This window comes from Dipteris shenzhenensis, chromosome 31 (assembly GCF_047967505.1).
Source record: "Dipteris shenzhenensis isolate YYH24624 ecotype China chromosome 31, Dip_SZ_1.0, whole genome shotgun sequence".
NCBI classification, from domain to species: Eukaryota; Viridiplantae; Streptophyta; class Polypodiopsida; order Gleicheniales; family Dipteridaceae; genus Dipteris; species Dipteris shenzhenensis.
Window position 1 is genome coordinate 32869107 of NC_141626.1, and position 22825 is coordinate 32891931.

The 22825-nt window shown below is 41.3% G+C and overlaps 1 protein-coding gene across 2 annotated transcripts; it reads left to right on the top strand.

Annotated features, from left to right (window-relative positions):
- The first annotated feature begins 1997 nt into the window (after positions 1-1997).
- LOC147881358 (cytochrome P450 704B1-like) lies at positions 1998-4582 on the top strand. Of its 2 annotated transcripts, XM_087369827.1 has the most exons (6): positions 1998-2477; positions 2649-2864; positions 2963-3247; positions 3404-3766; positions 4051-4251; positions 4352-4582. In XM_087369827.1, the coding sequence occupies exons 1-6, from the start codon at positions 2139-2141 to the stop codon at positions 4526-4528; spliced, it is 1581 nt and encodes a 526-aa protein (XP_087225953.1). In that variant the 5' UTR covers positions 1998-2138; the 3' UTR covers positions 4529-4582. The 2 variants fall into 2 exon arrangements, with proteins under 2 accessions (XP_087225953.1, XP_087225954.1); XM_087369828.1 differs by lacking the exon at positions 3404-3766.
- Positions 4583-22825: the final 18243 nt, after the last annotated feature.

Consider the following 22825-nt stretch of genomic DNA (forward strand, 5'->3'; position numbering starts at 1 on the left):
TGGGCATGTAGCTATATGAGTCATGCAAAAAATGGTTTTAAAGGGGTTTTGGGTTCAAAACTGGTTGAGATTATATTTGGGTTGATTAGGAGATTAAACAAAAGGATGAGGGATCCATTTTAAAAGGGGTGTGGGGTGAGGGGGCTATAATTTAGAAGAGAGAGAGGAAAGGTACAGTTTGCCGACCTAAGCGATGAACTTTTAATTGAGCCCTTTGTCAAGTGAAAGGAAGATGAGTGACTATTACTTGTGTATGCACTACTTGAATTCTCCATGAAATATCAAGTATGCACTATCTTTTAGGACATAGAGGGTTGTCACCTCAAATGGAGAGTTGCAAAGGAAGCTTTTGTTATAATTTACATAGGGAGGGTGGTTGGTTGGTTGCAATTGCGTAGGGAGGAGCATAGGTCGGTGGTAAAGCCATATTGTGGTGATGAATTGAAATGAGTGCATGCACATGTGAAGCATGTGATGATTATATTGTTGTTTGAGTGTTAAGTTCATCAACCTTATAGGAAATGTCAACCCTATAGGAAATGTCATGTGACTTATAATAGAGTTTAATCTAGATGTAGCACACTTATTTTTATAAGCTTAAAATATTTTTGGTAGAACGCATGCAAGGTCAAGGTCAAGGTGAATGTACTTTCATTTGATTTTTGTCCTTATGATTATGGCATTCAAATGATGAGTATGATCATACAACAAGGGATTTGAAATGATTAAAGAATGAATAAAAATTGTAAGAAATTAGTTTGTAGTATGTATGTTATGAGTGCTACAAGATTCAAAACAATTGAAGACTGAATAAAAAGTGAAAGAAATTGAATTGTAGAACATATGTTATGAGTGCTACAATTCAATTGGAGAAACAAAGGAAGAGCCTTGACCGATTGGGTATTGAAATTGTTAAGATACTCAAACTTTCCTAGTAGTTTCCTACTTTGTGAAAAATTCAATTCAATACGCTTTCTTTTTATCTCTCTATTTTCATATATGACCTTGCTCTCTCTCTCTCTCTCTCTCTCACACACACACACACACACACACACACACACACACACACACACACACACACACACACATGCACACGTGAACATGCATGCACACGCGTGTGCACGCACACACACACGTACACACCCCAAAAATGAACTCGCAATATACCAATTAAAGGCTATACCTACTCTAGTCCCCCATTGAAATTGTTTAAGTAGCATATAATCATAGCATGTAAAAGAGTTTAACATTTGTCACCATGTTTTAGGAGCTTTCATGGCTTATGGAGCTTCACCTCTACTTGAGATGGAGTGAGAAAGTGTTACAAAAAATAGGTCTGTGATTAATTGCCATTTGATGTGACCATATATTTTCGTGTGTGGGGATTTGATGATCTATTCCCGAAAAGTGTGGAAATTAATAATGTTAAAAAGCTCCAAATGTGGACAGTGTTTAAAGAAAGTGCAACAATTTGATTTTTACTTGCAAAAAATAATTTCTCAATTTTGGAAAATTAACAAAATTATACTCAATTTAGTTTTATGAAAAAGCTTGGAAAGCTTGGAAAGTTTGAAATGATGTGGACGTAAAGTTTTTCTGTGAACACTTCTCTAAATGTGGACGTAAAGGTTTTTCAAAGTTTGGGGTAAAGTCGTAAGGACTCCATCACCTCAATCGCGGTCACCGTTGAACATTCAATTGGTTTGTACCATTACCACTTACTCCGCCGCGTTGCTCGCAGTAGTGGATTTCTTCTACGCCGAGTCACCGACCGAGCTGCTCCTGCAGCAAAACATTACACGAGAAAAGACCGTGTGCAGAACAGATGATCTCCCATCGGCCTTGCTCATTTATAAAAGGCCTGGGCACCTGATCTAGTCTGTTCATGCAGCATCGATCCTCCGCATCTCCGGTGTCTCCTGCACAAGCTCAGGCGCTCCCTGGCCATTGCTTAGATACGAAGCGCGAAACCTAAGGAGTGGTAGAGCTAACGAAGTTCAGACCGCTTGTTCATTCTGAAGCGGAACGCTCATCCTGATTTCTGAGTCCTTCCTAACTCCGAATTCTTCGACACATATTTGTTTGATCGTTGCTCGCTTCTGTCCTGCTTCGTTGATAAGCGACAACTTAACTTAGCCATGAGTCACAATGGATCACACACTTCCTTCTTCCTCCCAACCTTTGCAAAAACCGACTCTCCGCTTTTATGGGCAGTCATCCTCCTCGCAACCGCATTCTCTCTCTGGCTGCACCGCTGGACCCAACGTGCTAGCAAAGATCCCAAGACATGGCCCATAATTGGCTCCCAGATAGAGGCATCAAAAAACTATGACCGCCTTCTTGACTGGAGTTGCGAATACTTTAGCGAAAGCCACCGCACCGTTAAAATGACATTTTTATCTCGTTCCAGTTTCTTAACTGTCGACCCTGCCAATGTGGAATACATTCTAAAGACCAACTTTACAAATTTCCCAAAGGTTTGTAGCTATCTTTTCTTCTACAAGTAGCAGAACACCCTGCTTTTGTTATTTCCTGTACTAACTTTGTCTTGAGAGGCTTGCATTCTTGGAGGACGAATGGGCGCCCGGTTGGCGTGATCAGGTCAACATGGTGAAGATTAAAATAGTGCACGCGTTTTGTCTATGCAGGGAGAAGAAGCACACCATAGACTATACGATATGCTAGGAAATGGCATTCTCAATACTGATGGGACGATATGGAAAACCCACAGAAACATTGCGAGCAGGGAGTTCTCTATGAAGAAGTTGAAGGCTTTAGGCAGGAGTACCTATCGCGAGGGCGCTCTGAAGCTTCTACAGCTACTTGAAACGTCCACTATATCAAAGCAAGCAGTCGACATACAGGTGTGGATCGCAGTCTTCATAGCAGCTAGGCTGATCCTCTTCCCGCTAGTTCAGAACCTAATTAAGACACTTTCCTCCGTTGTTTTTCCACTCTTCAGGATCTCCTTTTGCGCGTGACCTTCGATTCAGTCTGCGAGGTTGTCTTCGGAGGCCAAATGGACAGCTTTTCTTTAATGGGCAACGATAATTCGCTTGCAACAGCGCTAGACAACGTGCAAGAAATAATAACGCGCAGATATTTGTTCCCATGGTGGAGACTGCAGAAGTACTTCAATGTTGGCTCAGAGAGGTTCCTGAAGCAAGAGGCCATAAAATTGAACTCCTTCTTCTCCAAAGTCGTGAAAGAACGCAGGCTACAGGCAGAAACTAAGGCCAAGCATTCGGTAAGAAGCACCTAGAACAAGTATAAGTCCTGCATGTCAAGTAAAAGAGCTTCATAGCTGTATGTCCCGGTTTTACGACCCCGCTATCATTTCAAAAAGTTTTTTTGAAAACCACACAAAACTTTACGAAAGTTCTTATGAAGCATTGCCTTGCAGAATTTTCATGTGGGAGTTGTCTCCACGCCGGAAAAGCCAGACATGTTGTCTTGTTACAGGTTATTCCAGTCCTATGGACTGGAGACACTGAATGACAATCATCTTAGAGATGCCCTCTTAAACTTTGTCTTCGCGGGACGTGATACGATTGCAAGTACTCTTTCTTGGTTTATATATTGCATGTGTTGCAATCCCGACAAGCAAAAAAGGATTTTCGAAGAAACGATGGAGTTCGAGCCTGCGGTGCGAATAACCGACTTCAGAGAGTATGCAGAGCAGTTGACCTTTGACGCTCTCCAACATATGCATTACTTGCATGCGGCTTTGACGGAAACACTACGATTGTATCCTGCTGTTCCTCGGGTACGTCCTCATGTTGATTTGCATATATTCATGCAAAACGTCGCCGTATTTTCATTCTCCGATTAACCTTTGCATGCCGATCCACCAGCTACAATATCCTCCTCTAATTCATCGAGCATGGGATTATATTGATGTCTCTTGTAGTGCAAAGCTTTGGCGATATTTTGTAAGAGCATACATCCAAGAGCTTCAACAATTCTGTTGAATCTAATCGTTACGAACTATTCTACAGTAAGTTTGACATCGATAGAGACAAGACTGATTTGTAATATCTCCTTGCGTAGGATGGGAAGGTGGCGTTGAACGATGATATTCTACCTGATGGAACAATGCTAAAAGGAGGCGATCAAGTGGCTTATATGCCATACGCAATGGGTAGGATGGAATTCTTGTGGGGTAATGATGCATGTGAGTTCAAACCAGAACGATGGTTGAAAGACGGGATTTTTCAAGCAGAGTCACCATTCAAGTTCACAGCGTTTCAGGTATAAAATTTTTGAGGCAAAGAATGCCTGTTACAGAAGAGATGCTAGCTGCCGTATTGACTGATAAAATATGAAACTGATAAGAATATATCTAATGCAGGCGGGTCCAAGGATGTGCCTCGGTAGAGACGCAGCATATCTACAGATGAAAATAACTGCAGCAATGTTGATGCGCTTCTTTAGTTTCAGTCTTGAGCCTGGGCATCCAGTGCACTATCGGATGATGCTGGTCATGTTAATGAAACACGGATTGAAGGTTAACGTCACTCCAAGGTGATAGTACACCAACAAGACGCGGCCGCACTGCCCTTTGATATTTCTCAAATTTCCTTAAATAGTCTTTAAAAGGGGCCTAGACATTGGCATAATAAAACCTATTTAAAATATAAGATCTTGCATCATAATTAATCTACCTCTTTCAAAACTATTTTCCTAGCATTTGAGTTTTCACATGTTTAAAAAGAGGAAATCCATTTGACAACAAAACCTCACCTCTAGATTCATTCTCTGCATTCTGCAACTTCACTATATCAAAGTGAATTATAACAATGTATACAATGTAATTCTCTATCTCAAGCTACTTTTTCCATTCCTCGATCTATTGCAAGACAAATCTTCATATGTTCATGAGTGATTGCAAAGTAACTCTTCCATATGTTCATGAGCAATGAGGAACAAACTCAATCTGCAAAAACTATATTTCTTGCAAACATAAGAACCATCTACATATACTAAGTATCTTAAATTTGAAGACAAGTAACAGTTGGTCAATATTTCTTAACCTTTCTCCTTGTATCTTCAATGTCCATAGTATAGCTACCATGCAGCATTGATATTCACTAGGATTGTCTTGTAGCTGCACTTCCACTACTCTCTGCCCAAAGCAAAACATACGGATATACGACTCTCTCTATGAGATACAACACGACTACACACGGGTCTTATTCTGACGCTTAAGCACCGATGTTTAGCACCCATGGGGCACTAATTGTTGGTAAACAAAGCGGGTTTAGAAAAGTATCGCTATATAGCAACTCTAGGCAAGTGTTGCTATATAGCGACGTTTATAAAACGTCGCTATATAGTGACACTTGTCAGACTTGTAGAAGGTCGTTATATAGCGACTCTGAGACAGTTTCCTATAGCGACGTTTTATAGAGAGTGTTTTTCCCCATACCAACCTTTAAAGATAGTTTTTCCCAACGATAAATTTTTTTTCGTTTTCATACATGTTTGATCCTTTGAAAGAATAAAAGTACAAGAGCATGTACATCAAGTTTGAAGCTCATATATTCATGTCCAAGTTTGAAATGAAAAAAAATCAATGAAGAGCATTTACATCAACAACTTCATCCTGAGGCAAGTCTAGCGCGCCAAACAAGTCTATCTCCAACTCTTTACCGAGTTGATCTCCTATACCATCATCGTACTCTGGCATCATACGTTCACCTAAGACTTGACCATCTTCTTCAATAAATTCAGGTGTTTGTTGATGATCGTCATCTTCTTCCTCAATATCGTGATCTCCATCTTCCTCCCATACGATGTCATTATGTGCATCTTCCTCTTGGCTCATATTGTGATCTTCATCTATTTTGCTAGATCCATCTGGATTAATTGGATCCGGCATTGGTAGTGGCATCTCCATATCCACATCTCTATTTTTAAAAATTTGCTTACTTTGTGGTGTAACTTGGTTCACGTACCACCATCTTGGATCAGAACGATCCGGATGAAAAACCACCTATATTGAAGATGGGTGCCAAATGCCATCAATTATATATATGAAATTACGCTTAAGTACATGTACCAATGGATCTTTAAAAACGAAAGCTTTGATTAATTAAATCATTAGTATGCACCTGCTCACAATGCTCGGGAAGAACAAAAGTATCACTTTTATTGGTCCAAAGTTTGGTGGAGTCTATTGCAAAGAAACCACTACTGTATTTTCTCATTGTTGCATGGGGACCATTGTAAATAGTTTTAAACCATTTTACATCAAGAATGAAAATACTAAATCGTCTGAAAAAAATTTCATAGATTTCGCATATGTCCCACAATAATCCAATCGCGAGGAGAGAATATTGGTATCCGAAGCACTTGCTCGGCTATCTTGTGTGAAGTTAGCCATGACTCCACAATCATATGTGACTCTCTTTGAATCAATTCGCTCCACACAAAAATGTCGTCCATATGATCATAATGCATTGTCCTTTTTGTACTGCAAAAGAGCATCATTTAAACAACAAGGATGCATCTATTTTATAGTGTATATTGCCACAAATAATTACTTAATTATATCAAGAGGTAAGAAACTTACATGCATCATACATCCAAATGATAACTCTTGCTCGTGCTCGTTTATTGTCTCTCCATCGCATTCAGCTTTTTATAGAGCCAGTTGTAGCCAATCAAGTGACATGTGATGGGGAGAAGGGCAAGATCCCATGGATATGGTTGCGATCGCCTGTACATTACTCTGAATCTCCTCCTTGCATTTATTCTTTCTACTTTGGCCGCTTCATATCTCTCAATCCACTTTTGCATCTCCTTGCTATTGAGGATACAAAACTTATTGGATTTCTCCATTTGCTCTTCGCTCATTTTTCTTTCAATCCCTTTTCGTTGGGGAACCTGGCCAACGATGCGATCATCATCCTTGTTATGCCAAGCTTGCAGCATATCGGGATCCATGGATGCAAGAAACTCCATGATATATACTAATGACTCTTGTGTTAGATATGCTCAATGCCCCACCCTCCTGGTAACCACTAGTGGTCCAAGGTGCTCAAGTTGTAAGGCCCCCATATGAGGAGAAGCCATGTGTGAGCCCGGGACACTGGATGGATCCTGATCTGCATGTCAGATGCGGTCTATCAATGAGACCATTGATGGTATAAAGGTGATTACAAGTGTGGGAGCCCCTATTCTTGCTAGGGCCTGGGGGCTAGTTGGCCCCGAGCTGGGGGGTCCCAGGGGGGCCAATGGCCCCTTGTGTGGGGGTTCGGGGGCGGGAGCCCCTAAGGCGACGGTATAGGGAATATTCCTTGAATATTCCATGGACGACTAGTCGGTTCCTCCGACTAGGTCGACTAGTTGGCTCCACTGATTAGGTCGACTGGTCGACTCCACCGACTACGTTGATCTGACTACCACCCTCATAGCTATAAAGAGGCGACCTCCCCAGTCCATTGCATCAGATTAGCTCAGATTAGATCAGATCTTCCAGCTAGTGATCGCCATCTAAGCTCCACTGTGCGAGCGCACGGGTGGAAGGAGCCATCATCTGTAATACATCAGTATTAAAGGAAAAGTTTGTTCCTCTCCAATTTGCTGTGTACTCTCTATTCTTTGTTCAGTTTCTATTCCGCTGCGTTGTGTAATTTAACATGGTATCAAAGCCTAGGCGGCTCTAAGGATCGAACAATAGAAGAGAGGCGAGGGCTTCAGCAGCATACAGAGTGATGGCAATAGGAAGCAGCTCAAGTTCAGCAGCTACTGCTGCACCAACAATCCAGGCGTTGAGGATTCGCCCACCAACCTTCACTGAAGGCAAGCTAGATGGTACGAACTACACTCTATGGAAGTTTAAAATTACTACTATTCTGGATTCATATGAGCTTCTGGAGATAGTACTGGGAACTGACCCAAAACCACACGAAACCCCTGACCCAGCAAATCCAAGGAGTATGATACCTCCTAATGCCGACCTTCTACAAGCTTGGAAATGCACGAATGCAGATGCTCTATGTGCCCTGGTTACAAGTACTACTGATAGTGTTTTGACCTTGATTCAGCATACATCTAAGGAAATTGTGGTCTGGAACATATTGAAGAGTCAGTATGAGACTTGAAATCAGATAAGGATCCAAAACCTGGAGAATCAACTTGCAACTGAGAAGTTTAATGAAGGAGAGATAGTGGAGGCATTCATAACCCGAATCAAAAATCTGCATGACTAGACGGCTAGGGCTAGGATACAAAAGACTAGCAAAGAGCTAGCTCAGTGATGTCTCCGGATATGTCCACCAAGGTTTGATGGACTGGTAATAGCGCTTAACACTCAAGTGAGACCCCAACCATTGTCATTTGAGGAGTTCTATGCTTTACTTATGGAGGAGGAATTGAGGCTTAAAGCTCGAGATGGAGGCCGCAATGGGGATGCTGCTTTCTCTGCCACTGTGAAAGGCAAAGGTGGTTCCTCCACCAAAGGTGAGTCCTCTACTAGTGGTGACAAAAAGAAGAAGGGCAGCAAGAAGAAGTTTCAGGGAGAATGCTTCTACTACAAGAAGAAGGGCCATATGATTACAGATTGCCGAGTCAAGAAAGCAGATGAAAAAAATGGTACCTTGAAGAAGACAGATAAGGGGAAAGAGACAACTAACATAGCGGAAGCAGAGTTGGATCTATTTTTGGCCATTGAGGAAGAGTGTTCCTTAGTTCAAGAACCATCAACCACTGATTCATGGGTGTTGGATAGTGGTGCCTCCCGTCACATGACCTGCAAGAAGGGTCTATATTGTTCCATGCAGCCTCTACAAGAACCCATCGCTGTGACGGTTGGAAATAATGCAAAATGCCTTGTTAAGGGTATAGGTATGGTCTCATTTGTTTTTGTAAATGGAGATGTTAAGAAACTATCTAATGTGTTGTATGTTCCACAAATCAAGAGAAATTTGCTATCAGTTGCTTCCATAACTGACCTTGACCATGAGGTGAGGTTCTGAGGTAAGTGCTCTTACAGCCACCACTGGAGTGGGCACAATCAGACTTTGGCACGAAATATTTGGCCACATCGGATTTGCAGTGCTGAAGGAGATGCAGAAGCAAGGTATGGTTGCTCACTTAACTACAGTAGAAGAAATCAAAGAACCGTGTAAAGCTTGCATGATGGGCAAGCAACAGAGAAATGCATTCCCACAAGAAAGCAAGAATAGAGCAAACGCTCCTCTACAGTTGGTGCATGTTGACTTGTGTGGTAAGATGCCTACACAAGCCTTGGGAGGATCTTCCTATTTTTTATTGATTGTCAACTACTATAGTAGGAAGATGTGGGTGTACTTTCTTCACGAAAAGGCTCAAGCTTTTGGTAAATTTAAAGAATGGCTATAGCTTGTTGAAAATGAAACAGGGAGAAAAGTGAAGAAAATTAGATCGGATGGTGGTGGTGAGTTTGTTTCTACAGAGTTTGGGGATTTTTGCAAGAGTAAAGGGATCAAGCGACAAATGACGACACCACATAAGCCTCAGCAAAATTTGGTTGTTGAATGTCGAATGCGGACCACCGTGGAGATGGGGAGGTGTATGTTGAAAGGTGCTAGACTGCCAAATCACTTTTGGGCTGAGGTTGTCAATGCTATGGTTTACATCCTTAATCGTAGCTATACAAAGGCACTCAAAGGTAAAACACCACATGAGGATTACAGCGGTAAGAAGCCATCTGTCTCCCACTTCAAAACGTTTGGATGTGAATGCTATGCGCATGTACCAGACAAAGAGAGAAACAAGCTACAACCAAAAATCACCAAATGTATCTTCTTAGGCTATTGTGATGAGAAGAAAGCATATGAGTTGTATGACCAAGAGGCAAAGAAGATCATAGCGAGCTGTGATGTGGTGTTCAGGGAGCATCCACATGTACAGGAGCTATAAAGGAGGAAATATCAGATGATGAAGGTATAAGTCACCAACCTGTTATTACACCATCGGAAAAGCCATTGCGATGATGGGTAAGGCAGCTCTACGACCGTGATAACCAGATGCCTATGTCTATTGAGCAGCATGCAAATGGACCATGGCAGTCTCAGAGAATCGAGGAGCAAAGGAGGGCTTCTACTCACATAGTCAATATGGCCTTGATGACTGAGATTATTATAGAAGTAAAGGAGCCTGCGAGTTTGGAGGAAGCACTTGCAGACTGAGATTGGAAAAACGCTATGCAAGTAGAATATGACAGCATCACAAAGAATGAAACTTGGGAGCTGGTAGATCGACCACCTAACAGAAAGGTTATTGGCACCAAGTGGGTTTGGAAGGTAAAGTACAAGGCCAATGGGACTTTGGAAAAGTACAAAGCCGGATTGGTTGCACAAGGATTTTCGTAGGTTAAAGGATTTGATTTTCAAGAATCTTTCGCTTCGACTACCAGAATGACGACTATTCACACAATACTATCAGTGGCTGCTCATAAAAAGTGGCCAGTTTATCAAATGGATGTTAAATTAGCATTCTTGAATGATGACCTCAAGGAGGAGGTGTACGTGGCTCAGCCACCTGGGTTTGAGGCCCCCCATTTTGAGAACAAGGAAAGGTGGAAAATCTACTATTATTGTTCTATATGTGGATGATCTCCTTATTACAGGTGACTATGAAGACATGATCCAGCAGACAAGAAAGGCGTTGAGCAGTGAGTTTGAGATGACAGACTTAGGCTTAATGCACCACTGTTTGGGGATTGAAGTCTGGCAAGAGCCAGGCAAGATCTTCATCTCTCATCAAAAATATGCAAGGGAGATCTGGAAGGCATTTGGTATGTCCGAGTGCAAGGAGATAGCTACACCTATGGAGATAAATGCAAGGCTATCTATGGAGGATGCCTCACCACTAGCAGACATCAGGAGGTACAGGAAGTTGGTCGGCAATCTCATCTATTTGTGCAACACCAGACCAGACATCAGTTTTGACGTTGGCATTTTGAGCAGGTTCTCCAATAAGCCCTGGGAGAATCATTGGAATGCATGGATGCACGTGCTTAGGTATGTGAAGGGCACTCTTGATTATGGCATCACTTATGGTACAGGCACTTCCTTGGCTGGTCATTGTGACTCAGATTGGGCTAGAGATGTTGATTCCAGGAAATCAGTTTCTGGATATTGTTTCTCTTTAGGTTCAGTTATCTTCTCTTGGATTAGTAAGAAACAACCAACAGGCATTGTCTTCTACCGAGGCTGAGTACAAGGTAGCATGTTTTGCTACTTGTGAAGTAGTGTGGCTGAGAAGGATCTTATGGCACATGGGAGTGCAAGAGGATGAGGCAACTGTGCTGAGGTGCGACAATCAAAGTTGCATGGCCATTGCTAAAAATCCAGTGTTTCATGCATGCACAAAGCATGTAGACATTCAGTATCACTATGTGTGTGATTTGATCGAGGATGGGATAGTGGAATTGGTCTATTGTCCAATAGAGCAAAATGGAGTAGATCTCTTCACCAAGGCAATCGAGAAGGATCAGCTTTAGGATCATCTTCAGAGACTTGGCATTGGGCCAAGAAAGTAGTTCACCTACGGCGGGTGGACATTCAGGGGGGTGTTAGATATGCTCAATGCCCTACCCTCCTGGTATGCACCAGTGGTCCAAGGTGCTTAAGTTGTAAGGCCCCCATATGAGGAGAAGCCATGTGTGAGCCCGAGACATTGGATGGTGGATCCTGACTTGCATGTCAGATGAGGTCTATCAATGAGACTATTGTCCCAAGGGGGCCAGTGGCCCCCCTGGTGGGGGTTCAAGGGCAGGAGCCCCCGACGCGACGGTATAGGAAATATTCCTTGAATATTCCATGGACAACTAGTCGGTTAGTTGCAAGGGTAGCCCCTTGAGGTGTCGCCGCCTGAGGTGTCACCTGAGGGGAATCAAAGTCCTCTGGAGAATAGAGATCATGATGTCTCCTCCTACGAGGGTCTCCATACTCATCGGACGTGCGACATGATCCCATGTCTAATTTGGGGGGATTGGACAAACGAGATACAAACATGAAATCAAAAAACAAAATACAAGAGAGATTGAAAGAGGCATAGGCATAGGCTTATGAAAAGAAGAGAAAAAGAGAGGAAAAGAGCATAAGCGTAGGCAAATACATATGCTTATGAAAAGAGATTGAAAGAGCGAAAAAGAACCCAATATGGATAAGAGAAAAAAAGAGAGAAATCATAAGCATAAAAGAAGAAAAGAAGGGAAGGGAAGGGAAGGGAAGGAGAAGGAGAAGGAGAAGCATAAGCATAAGCATAGGCATAGAGAAAAAGAGAGTTAAGCATAGGCAAATACATATGCTTATGAAAAGAGATTGAAAGAGGGAAAAAGAACCAAATATGCATAAGAGAAAAAAAGAGAGAAAGCTTATGTTTATGCTTATGCATAAGCATATGAGCATATGCTCATGCATAAGCATAAGCATAGGCATAGGCATATGCTTATGAAAAGAAGAGAAAAAGAGAGGAAAAGGGAAGGGAAGGAGAAGGAGAAGAAGAAGGAGACATATGCTCATGCATAAGCATAAGCATAAAAGAAGAAAAGAAGGGAAGGGACGGGAAGGAGAAGGAGAAGCATAAGCATAAGCATAGGCATAGGGGGAAAGAGGAAGGGAAGGAGAAGCATAAGCATAAGCATAAGCATAAGGGAAGGAGAAGGAGAAGCATAAGCATAGGCATAGGCATAGGCATAGGGGAAAAGAGGAAGCATAGATTAAAGAGGGGAGAAGAGATTGAAAGAGGGAGAAGGAAGAGGGGAAAAGAAGAGAAAAAGAGAGGAAAAGAGCATAAGCGTAGGCAAATACATATGCTTATGAAGGGAAGGAGAAGGAGACATATGCTCATGCATAAGCATAAGCATAAAAGAAGAAAAGAAGGGAAGGGAAGGGAAGGGAAGGAGAAGGGAAGGAGAAGGAGAAGCATAAGCATAGGCATAGGCATAGGCATAGGGGAAAAGAGGAAACATAGATTGAAAGAGGCGAGAAGAGATTAAAAGAGGGGAGAAGAGATTGAAAGAGGGGAAAAGAAGAGAAAAAGAGAGGAAAAGAGCATAAGCGTAGGCAAATACATATGCTTATGAAAAGAGATTGAAAGAGGGAAAAAGAACCAAATATGCATAAGAGAAAAAAAGACAGAAAGCATTTGCATAAGAGAAAAAGAGAGAAAGCTTATGTTAGAAAGCTTATGTTTATGCTTATGCATAAGCATATGTGCATATACTCATGCATAAGCATAAGCATAAGCATGGGCATAGGCATAGGCTTATGAAAAGAAGAGGAAAAGAGAGGAAAAGGAAAGGAAAAAAGAAGGAGAAGGAGAAGGAGAAGGAGACATATGCTCATGCATAAGCATATGCATAAAAGAAGAAAAGAAGGGAAAGCATAAGCATAAGCATAGGCATAGGGAAGGAGAAGGGAAGGAGAAGCAGAAGCATAAGCATAGGCATAGGCATAGGCATAGGGGAAAAGAGGAAGCATAGATTGAAAGAGGGGAGAAGAGATTGAAAGAGGGAAGAAGGAAGAGGGGAAAAGAAGAGAAAAAGAGAAGGGAAGGGAAGGAGAAGGAGACATGTGCTCATGCATAAGCATAAGCATAAAAGAGGAAAAGAAGGGAAGGGAAGGGAAGGAGAAGGAGAAGCATAAGCATAAGCATAAGCATAGGCTTATGAAAAGAAGAGAAAAAGAAAGGAAAAAAGCATAAGCGTAGGCAAATAAGAGAAGAGAGGGAAAGAGAGGGTTCCTATGCCCATCATTGTAGCTAGCACTTAAAGTAATAGCTACAAGCCAATGCAAATAACAAAATTTACAAAATGAAAAAAGAGGAAGCACTTTCTTACCTAGAAAAGTCCCGCTCAGTGTTTCATGGACTGGCCCTACAAAAGAGAGGAAACATATCATTTTTCAGATAACTAGTTAGAGGAAGGAGGAGTTTAGAGAAGCAACTTCTCAAAAGGATTGGATTGAGGAGACAAGCACAAGCCTACAAACAAGGAGAAAGCATAAGCCTACAAACAAGGAGAAAGAGGAGGAAGAGAAATACCAAAAAGAGAAGAGGTGAGTCTTCTTTCTTTCACCAAATCTCGTTTTTTGTCCTTAACCTCTGAAAATCAAGCATGAAAATTAACACATAGCCTTAGAAATATAAGGAGAAACATGCATTAATACTCACAAAACAAAATCTCATAGAAAATGAACCTACATTGCTTAAAGAGACTCACCTTCTTGAAGCAGAGAGGGAGAAGGGTGGAGAGGGAGCACAAGTGTTGGGAGAGGGGCTGGGCAGGAGTGAGGAGTGGAGAATAGAGAGGAGGAAAGCGAGGTCATTGAATATACGGTGGGAGGAGCTTTTCTCGCAATAGAGTTGTGGGCTAAAAATAGCATCGCATCGCGGGGTTTCAGGTTTAAGCCCCCAACGTCACTATATAGCGATACTAGTCAATCGCTATATAGCAACGCTTATATCCCAAAAGCATCGCTATACAGCAACAAAACAGGGCAAAGAGTCACTATATAGCGACGGAACAGGGCAAAGTGTCACTATATAGCGACGTTTCAGGGTAGTTATTGTTAAAACAAAGAAAAGGAGCTCATGGGTGTCTATTTTTTGGATCTTAATAGATTTCCTTGCAACTCATGTTGTGATTTCGGAAGTGTGCAGATGGAAGGGACGAGTGGAAGCTCATCAGATGATGTGCCAATGCTCGGGAGCGCAGAGTGGCTTACAGAGAGGTTGTATTGTCATTGCACTCATTGCAAATGAGAAGTACGACATCAACGTTGTATTGTCATGTGCCACTTGCGAATGTATGGGGAGGAGCCCAAACTAGTACCCACCATTGTTGTTGCATGTGGTAATGGATCATCGGTAAGTCAATGCTATTATGATTAATATTGGATACCATTATGACACGAAACCTTGAGACAAGATCTTATATTTACAAAAAATCTTGAAACAAGATGAAGAGGGTGACAAGGGTGCACATATACCTTCACACTTTGAGCAAGACTATAGTTTCTCGGATGTGCCAGATGATGACGAGGGTATGGTGGACATGATGAATTCTATTTTTAGGGGCACTACATCACATGTACACGTGATGTCAGAGTCTGAGGTCAAGATGTGAGAGTTGCAATCAACACAGTTGTACGAGGGTGCTAGGATGTCTAAACTGTGGGCTTGTCTCTCAATCTTGAATCTGCAAGCAAAGTATGGGTGGTCGGATACAAGTGTCTTGGCCTTAATGAGGTTAGCTTCCACATTAATTTGACTCATTATTTGGATATTGTTTGTTTTGGGAATCATCATGTTTGTTTGAGAATCATCATTATTCTCTCTTTTATCCTTCTCTCTTCTCGTTTCTTTTCTCCTCTCTTTTTTTCTCTTATCTCCTCTCGTTTTCTCTCTTTTTCTCCTCTCTTTTCCTCTATTTTCCTCTCTTTTCTCCTCTTTTTTCTTCTCTATTTTCCTCTCTTTTTGTCTCTTATCTCCTCTCTTTTTCTGTCTCTTTTCTCCTCTCTTTTCTCCTTTTTCTCCTCTCTTTCCTCCTCTTTTTCTCCCCACGTGAAGAAGAAATAGCGTACCATTGAGCAAATAGATACAGACTTCTATCACTCTAATTCAAAGAATGTAGGAGTCTATAAATGTTTGCTCAATGTTAGGCTGTAGGATTCTTATAGATATTCTAAGCTGGTCAATGTCTTCCAAGATTAGTGTACCAAAAAAAGAAAGAAAAGGTAAAAAGAGAGGTGAGAATCATCATGCATGTTTGAGAATCATCATTATTCAAAGCCTATGTATGTTTGAATTGTGATAGGTTGCTCCAAAAGATGTTGCCTGCACCAAATACCATGCCCGCATCAAGAGATGAAGTGAAGAAGATGCTAACAACAGTGGGTATGGATTATGATACCATCCATGCTTGCCGTAATGACTGTATTCTCTTTTGTTATGAGCATGGAGATTTGGCTAATTGTCTGAAGTGTGAGGAGCAATGATATAGAGATGACTTGCAAGGTGAGCAGATACCGGTAAAGGTCTTGAGACACTTTCCCATCATTGCAAGAATACAACACATGTTCCAATGCAAATCCATAGCGGAATTGATGACTTGCATGCATCTCATCAGTCCACTAATGACACATTGAGGATTCCCACAGATTGTGTAGCTTGGAAGCACATAGACAATCAGTGGCTAGACTTTGCGAGGGAGCCACGCAACTTACATCTTGGGCCCATGGATGGCGTGAATCCTTTTGGGTTACCCTCGACATCTTGGTCGACATGGCCCATAGTCTTAGTGAATTACATTATCCCACCATGGCTAACAATAAAGAAGGGACACCTTATGCTTGCACTACTTATGCCAAGGAAGTACAAGGCCAAAAATATGGACATGTACATGGCACCTTTGATCAAGGAGTTATAGATCTTATGGAGAGGAGTGCGGGTCTTTGATATTTCCAGAGCTCCTAGACATACCAATGATATTTTGGTCAGGGGTATCTTGATGTGGACCATGCATGACTACCCAGGATATGGAGAGTGCGCAGGTACATGGTTGTGTCTTTACATGTATAATTTTGGATTTTGCTTTTATGACTCTTTCGCATACATGTCTTATACTAACACATTCATGCATGCCTGTAGGACTTGTTACAAGTGGGTACCATGCTTGTCTTGTTTGTGGACCAAGTTTGAAATCGCTTGCACGATACTCCAAACATATGAGGAAAAATGTTTATGAAGGTCATGCTCAATACCTTCCGCTGGACCACCTCACGCGTGGAGGTCAGCTTAATCCACCACCACCATATTTGAAGGCAAGTGACTAGATTTAGGCTTGGAGAGCGAATGGAGAGGAACCTCCTCGTGGTATGAAGAAGAGCTTCCTTATTGGGGTCAGTTACAAATCAATCTTTCACGAGCTTCCTTATTGGGGTCAGTTACAAATCAATCATCTCTTCGATCCCATGCATATGGAGTGCAAGAAGACTTGCGTGCTATGAATAGGATGTCTCGTTTGTGGCCCCAAGTGCGTGCTTCGAGAGAAGTTATCCTCCCAAAAGCAACATGGATCCTTTCCACGAGAGAGGAGGCAGCAGTCAAGGTGGACATTGCCTCTTTTCAAACACCCATAGGGTACATGCGTTGCTTGAAAGGAGCATTTTCAAAGGACAATAACCTTAGTGGGCTCAAGTCCCATGATTGGCACAAGGCCTTATAGGTATTCTAAGTTGTAGGATTAGTGTACCGATAGTTGTGATGCATTAGTGTAATTATGATTATGTTATATTATTGACATGAATTCTTTATTGCTTTGATACTTCATCCTCCCAATTATAATAAAAGGGTGCTTACAAGAAGATGTTAGAAATGCTATATTCAAGATCAGTGGTATTGTCAGGTATGCTTACTATGAAATCGCATTGATTATGAATTTAAGCTGAATTTTAGAAATTGCATTTTCTTCAATTTAAGCTAAATAATCTGTAGACTGATTATGAATATATCTTACATGAGCATGTGAAATAGGTGGATATTTCAAAAAGAGATCTCCATATTGAGCATCGAGAAGGCTAGGGTGGAATCCATCGAATCCGTATGCTTTCTTGAGAAGCACTTTCCCTCGAGCATTATGACAACTCAAGTGCACTTGCTTGTGCACATAGTTGATGAGGTGGCCATTGTAGGTACCGTTCATAGTCGGTGGATGTTTTTTCTCGAGCAGTTTATGAAAACTTTGAAGGGATTTGTAAGACAAAGTGCAAGACCAAAAGCAAGCATGGTAGAAGGATGGCTTGTGCAAGAGTCATTAGTATATATCACAGAGTTTCGTGCATCCATGGATCTCGATATGCCGCAAGCTTGGCATAACAAGGATGATGATCGCATCATTGGCGAGGTTCCCCAAGGAAAAGGGATTGAAAGAAAGATGAGCGAAGAGCAAATGGAGAAATTCAATAAGTTTTGTATCCTCAATAGCAAGGAGATGCAGAAGTGGATTGAAAGATATGAAGCAACCAAAGAAGAAAGAATAAATGCAAGGACGAGATTCAAAGTAATGTACAAGCGATCACAACCATATCCATGGGATCTCGCCCTTCTCCCCACTCACATGTCACTTGATTGGCTACAACTGGCTCTACATAAAGCCGAACGCAATGGAGAGACAATAAATGAGCGCGAGCGAGAGTTATCATCTGGATGTATGATGCATGTAAGTTTCTTACCTCTTGACATAATCAAGTAATTATATATGGTAATATATGCTATAAAATAAATGCATCTTCATTGTTTAAATGATGCTCTTTTGTAGTACAAGAAGTACAATGCATTATGGTCATATGGACGACATTTTCACGTGGAACGCATCGATTCAAAGAGAGTCACATATGATTGTGGAGTCATGGCTAACTTCACACAAGATAGCCGAGAAAGTGCTTCGGATACCAATCTTCTCTCCTCACAGTTGGATTATTGTGAAACCATCTCGGGGGGGTCACTCATCATATGTAACCCTATCACGTGAGTTCAACAGAAGGATATTTTTTATTCCTAAAATTTACAGAAATAAATATACATAAGGGACTATTTAAAATAGTTTTGGAAAAAATTTACAGATTTGTATAGAAAAGGGGTACATTTTATTAATGAAAAAATTTACAGATAAGGGATTTTAAATATAGGCCTTGAACGCACGTGATATAGAGGGTTTATACATAGTGAACCCCCCGAGGAAACCATACGCGAAATCTATGAAATTGATTTCAGACGATTTAGTATTTTCATTCTTGATGTAAAATGGTTTAGAATTATTACAACAGTCCCCATGTGACAATGAGAAAAGACAGTAGTAGTCTCTTTGCAATAGTCTCCACCAAACTTTGGACCGATGAAAGTGATACTTTTGTTCTTCCCGAGCTCGCATTGTGAGCAAGTGCATACCAATGATTTAATTAATCGAAGCTTTCATTTTTAAAGATCCATTGATACATGTACTTAAGTATAATTTCATATATATAATTGATGGCATTTGGCACCCATCTTCAATATAGGTGGTTTTTCATCTGGATCGTTTTGATCCAAGATGGTGGTACGTGATCCAAGTTGCACCACGAAGTAAGCAAATTTTTGAAGACAGAGATGTGGATATGGAGATGCCACTACCAGTGCCGGATCCAATTGATCCAGATGGATCTAGCAAAGAAGATGAAGATCACAATATGAACCAAGAGGAAGATGCACATAATAACATCGTACGGGAGGAAGATGGAGATCATGATATTGAGGAAGAAGATGACGATCATTAAGAATCACCACACTTTATTGAAGAAGATGATCAAGTACTCTTAGGTGAATGTAGGATGCTAGACTATGATGATGATATAGGAGATCAAGTCAGTATAAAGTTAGAGATAGACTTGTTTGGTGCGCAGGATGAAGCTGTTGATGTAAATGCTCATTATTGATTTTTTTCATCTCAAACTTGGACATGAATATATATATGAGCTTCAAAGGTTTGATGTATATGGTCTTGTACTTTTATTCTCTCAAAGCATCAAACATGTATGAAAATGAAAAAAAAATTGTAATTGGAAAAAATTATATTTTAAGGTCAGTATGGAAAAAAACACTCTGTAAAATGTTGCTATAAGAAACTATCTCAGTGGCGCTATATAATGACCATTCACAATTCTACTTGTCTAAAGTCACTATATAGCGACGCTTAACATGATTACTGATGATTAGTGCCCCACACTTGCTAAACATCGATAATTAAACATCGGAATAGGACCCGTGTGTAGTAGTGTGAGTTGTCATAATGCTTGAGGGAAAGTGCTTTTCAAGCAAGCATATGGCTTCGATAGAATCCACCCTAGCCTTCTCAATGCTCGATATGGAGATCTCTTTTTTAGATATCCTCCTATTTCACATTCCCATGTAAGATATATTCATAATCAATCTACAGATTATTCAACTTAAATTGAAGAAAATGCAATCAATGCAATTTGATAGTAAGCATACCTCATAATACCACTGATCTTGAATCTTCTTGTAAGCACCTTTTCACTATAATTGGGAGGATGAACTATCCAAACAGCAAAGAAGTCATGTCAATCATATAACATAATAATAATTATAATAACACATCACGATTATCTGTACACTAATCCTACTGCTTAGAATACCTATCACACCTTGTGCCAATCATGGGACTTGAGCCCATTAAGCTTATTGTCATTTGAAAATGCTCCTTTTAAGCAACGCATGTACCCTATCAATGTGTGAAAAGAGGCAATGTCCGCCTTGACCGCTGCCTCCTCTCTCTTAGAGAGGATCCATGTTGCTTTCAGGAGGACAACTTTTCTCGAAGCATGCACTTGGGGCTACAAATGAGACATCCTATTCATAGCACGCAAGTCTTCTCGCACTCCTCTTGAGTCTTTAGAACCAACCAAGTGTGCCCAAATAGTAGCCCCCACATTCTTGAAGATATGCATGGGATCCAAGAGATGATTGATTTGTAACTAACCCCAATAAGGAAGCTAGTGAAAGATGGATAGCCTCTTCATGCCACGAGGAGGCTCCTCTCCATTCATCCTCCAAGCCTAAATCCAGTCACTTGTCTTCAAATATGGTGGTGGTGGATCAAGCTGGCCTCCACACGCGAGATGGTCTAGAAGAAGGTATCAGTCATGACCTTCATAAATATTTTTCCTTCATATGTTTGGAGTATCATGCAAGAGGTTTCAAACCCAGTTCACAAATAGAACAAGCATGGTACCCACTTGTAACAAGTCCTGCACGCGTGCATGAATGTGTTAGTATAAGACATGCACACGAAAGAGAGTCATAAAAGCATAATCCTATATTATACATGTGCAGACACAACCATGTACCTGCACACTCTCCATATCCTAGGTAGTCATGCATGGTCCACATCAAGATTCCGCTGACCAAAATGTCATTGGTATGTTTAGGAGCTCTGGAAATTTTAAAGACCTACACTCCTCTTCATAAGCTATGTAACTCCTCTATCAAAGGTGCCATGTACACGTCCATATTTTTGGTCTTGTACTTCCTTGGCACAAGTAGTGCAAGCATAAGGTGTCCCTTCTTGATTGTTAGCCATGGTGGGATATTGTAATTCACCAAGACTATGGGCCATGTCGACCAAGATGTCGAGCGTAACCCGAAAGGGTTCACGCCGTCTATGGCGAGCCTAAGATGTAAGTTGCATGGCAGCTCCCTTGCAAATTCCGGCCACTAATTGTCTATGTGCTTCCAAGTTGCACAATCTACAGGAATCCTTAATGTATCATCAGTGGACGGATGAGATGCATGCCAAGTCATCAACTCCGCTATGGATCACTATGGATTTGCATCAGAACATGTGCTATATTCTAGCAATGATGGGAAAGTGTCTCAAGACCTTTATCTAAATCTGCTCACCCTGCAAGTCATCTCTATATCATTGTTCCCCACACTCCAAACAACTAGCCAAATCTCCATGCTCACAATGCAAGAGAATACAATCATTACGGCAAGCATGGATGGTATCATTATCCTTACCCACCATTTTTATCATCTTCTTTGCTTCATCTCTTGATGCGAGATAATATTTGTTGTAGGCGGCATCTTCTGGAGCAACCTATCGCAATTCAAACATACATAGGCTTCGAATAATGATGATTCTCAAAATAAACAATATCCAAATAATCAGACAAATTAATGTGGGAGCTAACCTCATTAAGGCCGAGACACTTGTATCCGACCACCCATACTTTGCTTGCACATTCAAGATTAAGAGACAAGCTCATAGTTTAGACATCTTAGCACCCTCGTACAACTGTGTTGATTGCAACTCTCGCATATTGACCTCAAACTCGGACATCACATGTACATGTGATGTAGTACCCCTAAAAATAGAAGATTCCATCATGTCCACCATACCCTTGTCATCATCTGGCATGTTCGAGAGACTATAGTCCTACTCAAAGTGTGAAGGTATACATGCACCCTCGCCATGCTCCTCATCCTATCTCAAGGTTTCGTGTAAATATAAGATCTTGTCTCAAGGTTTCGTGTCGTGTATGCATGCAATATTAATCACGAACTCAAATAGTATTGACTTACAGATGATCCATCACCATGTGCACCACCAATGCTAGGTATTGGTTTGGGCTCCTCCCCATACATCCACAAGTGACGTATGACAATACGGCATTGATGTCATGCTTCTTGCTTGCAATGAGTGCAATGACAATACAACCTCTTCGTAAGCCACTCTGTGCTCCCGAGCATTGGTGCGTCATCTAATGAGCTTCCACTCATCCCTTCCATCTGCACACCTCCAAAATCACAACATGAGCTGCAAGGAAATCCATTAAGATCCAAAAAATAGCCATCCATGAGCTCCTTTCCTCTCTCCTTAGATTAAGTGCCTTGAACCATCGCTATATAGCAACGATTTGCCCTATCCACAAATACATAAAAATTCTTCTCCCAATCCGGAGACATCAGCACCGGTGCCTTGGAAAGCTGAATCTTGAGTTGCCAGTACGCTTGGTCACACTCTGCAGTCCACACAAATGCCTTCGGTTCCACATGAGCAAGTGCATTTAAGGGAATCACCGTGTCATCCAAAAACCCTCAGATGTCTGCCATGCCATCAAATTTGACCCAAAAAGCGCAAGCATTCCTTAGGTGTAGTTGGAGCTGATGCTTACATGATTACTGCCACTTTGTCTTGATCCATCGCAATGCCTTCTGCTGAAATCACATGCCCTAGGAGTTGGCCTGCATCGTTGGAAGCACTTCTGCAAAT

Bases quoted from the DNA above. Each gene is read 5' to 3' on its own strand.
- LOC147881358 (XM_087369827.1), top strand. From the start codon at position 2,139: ATGAGTCACAATGGATCACACACTTCCTTCTTCCTCCCAACCTTTGCA. The intron at 3,248-3,403 runs GTAAGAAGCACC...ATTGCCTTGCAG, and splicing joins AAACTAAGGCCAAGCATTCG to AATTTTCATGTGGGAGTTGT. The intron at 4,252-4,351 runs GTATAAAATTTT...TATCTAATGCAG, and splicing joins TCAAGTTCACAGCGTTTCAG to GCGGGTCCAAGGATGTGCCT.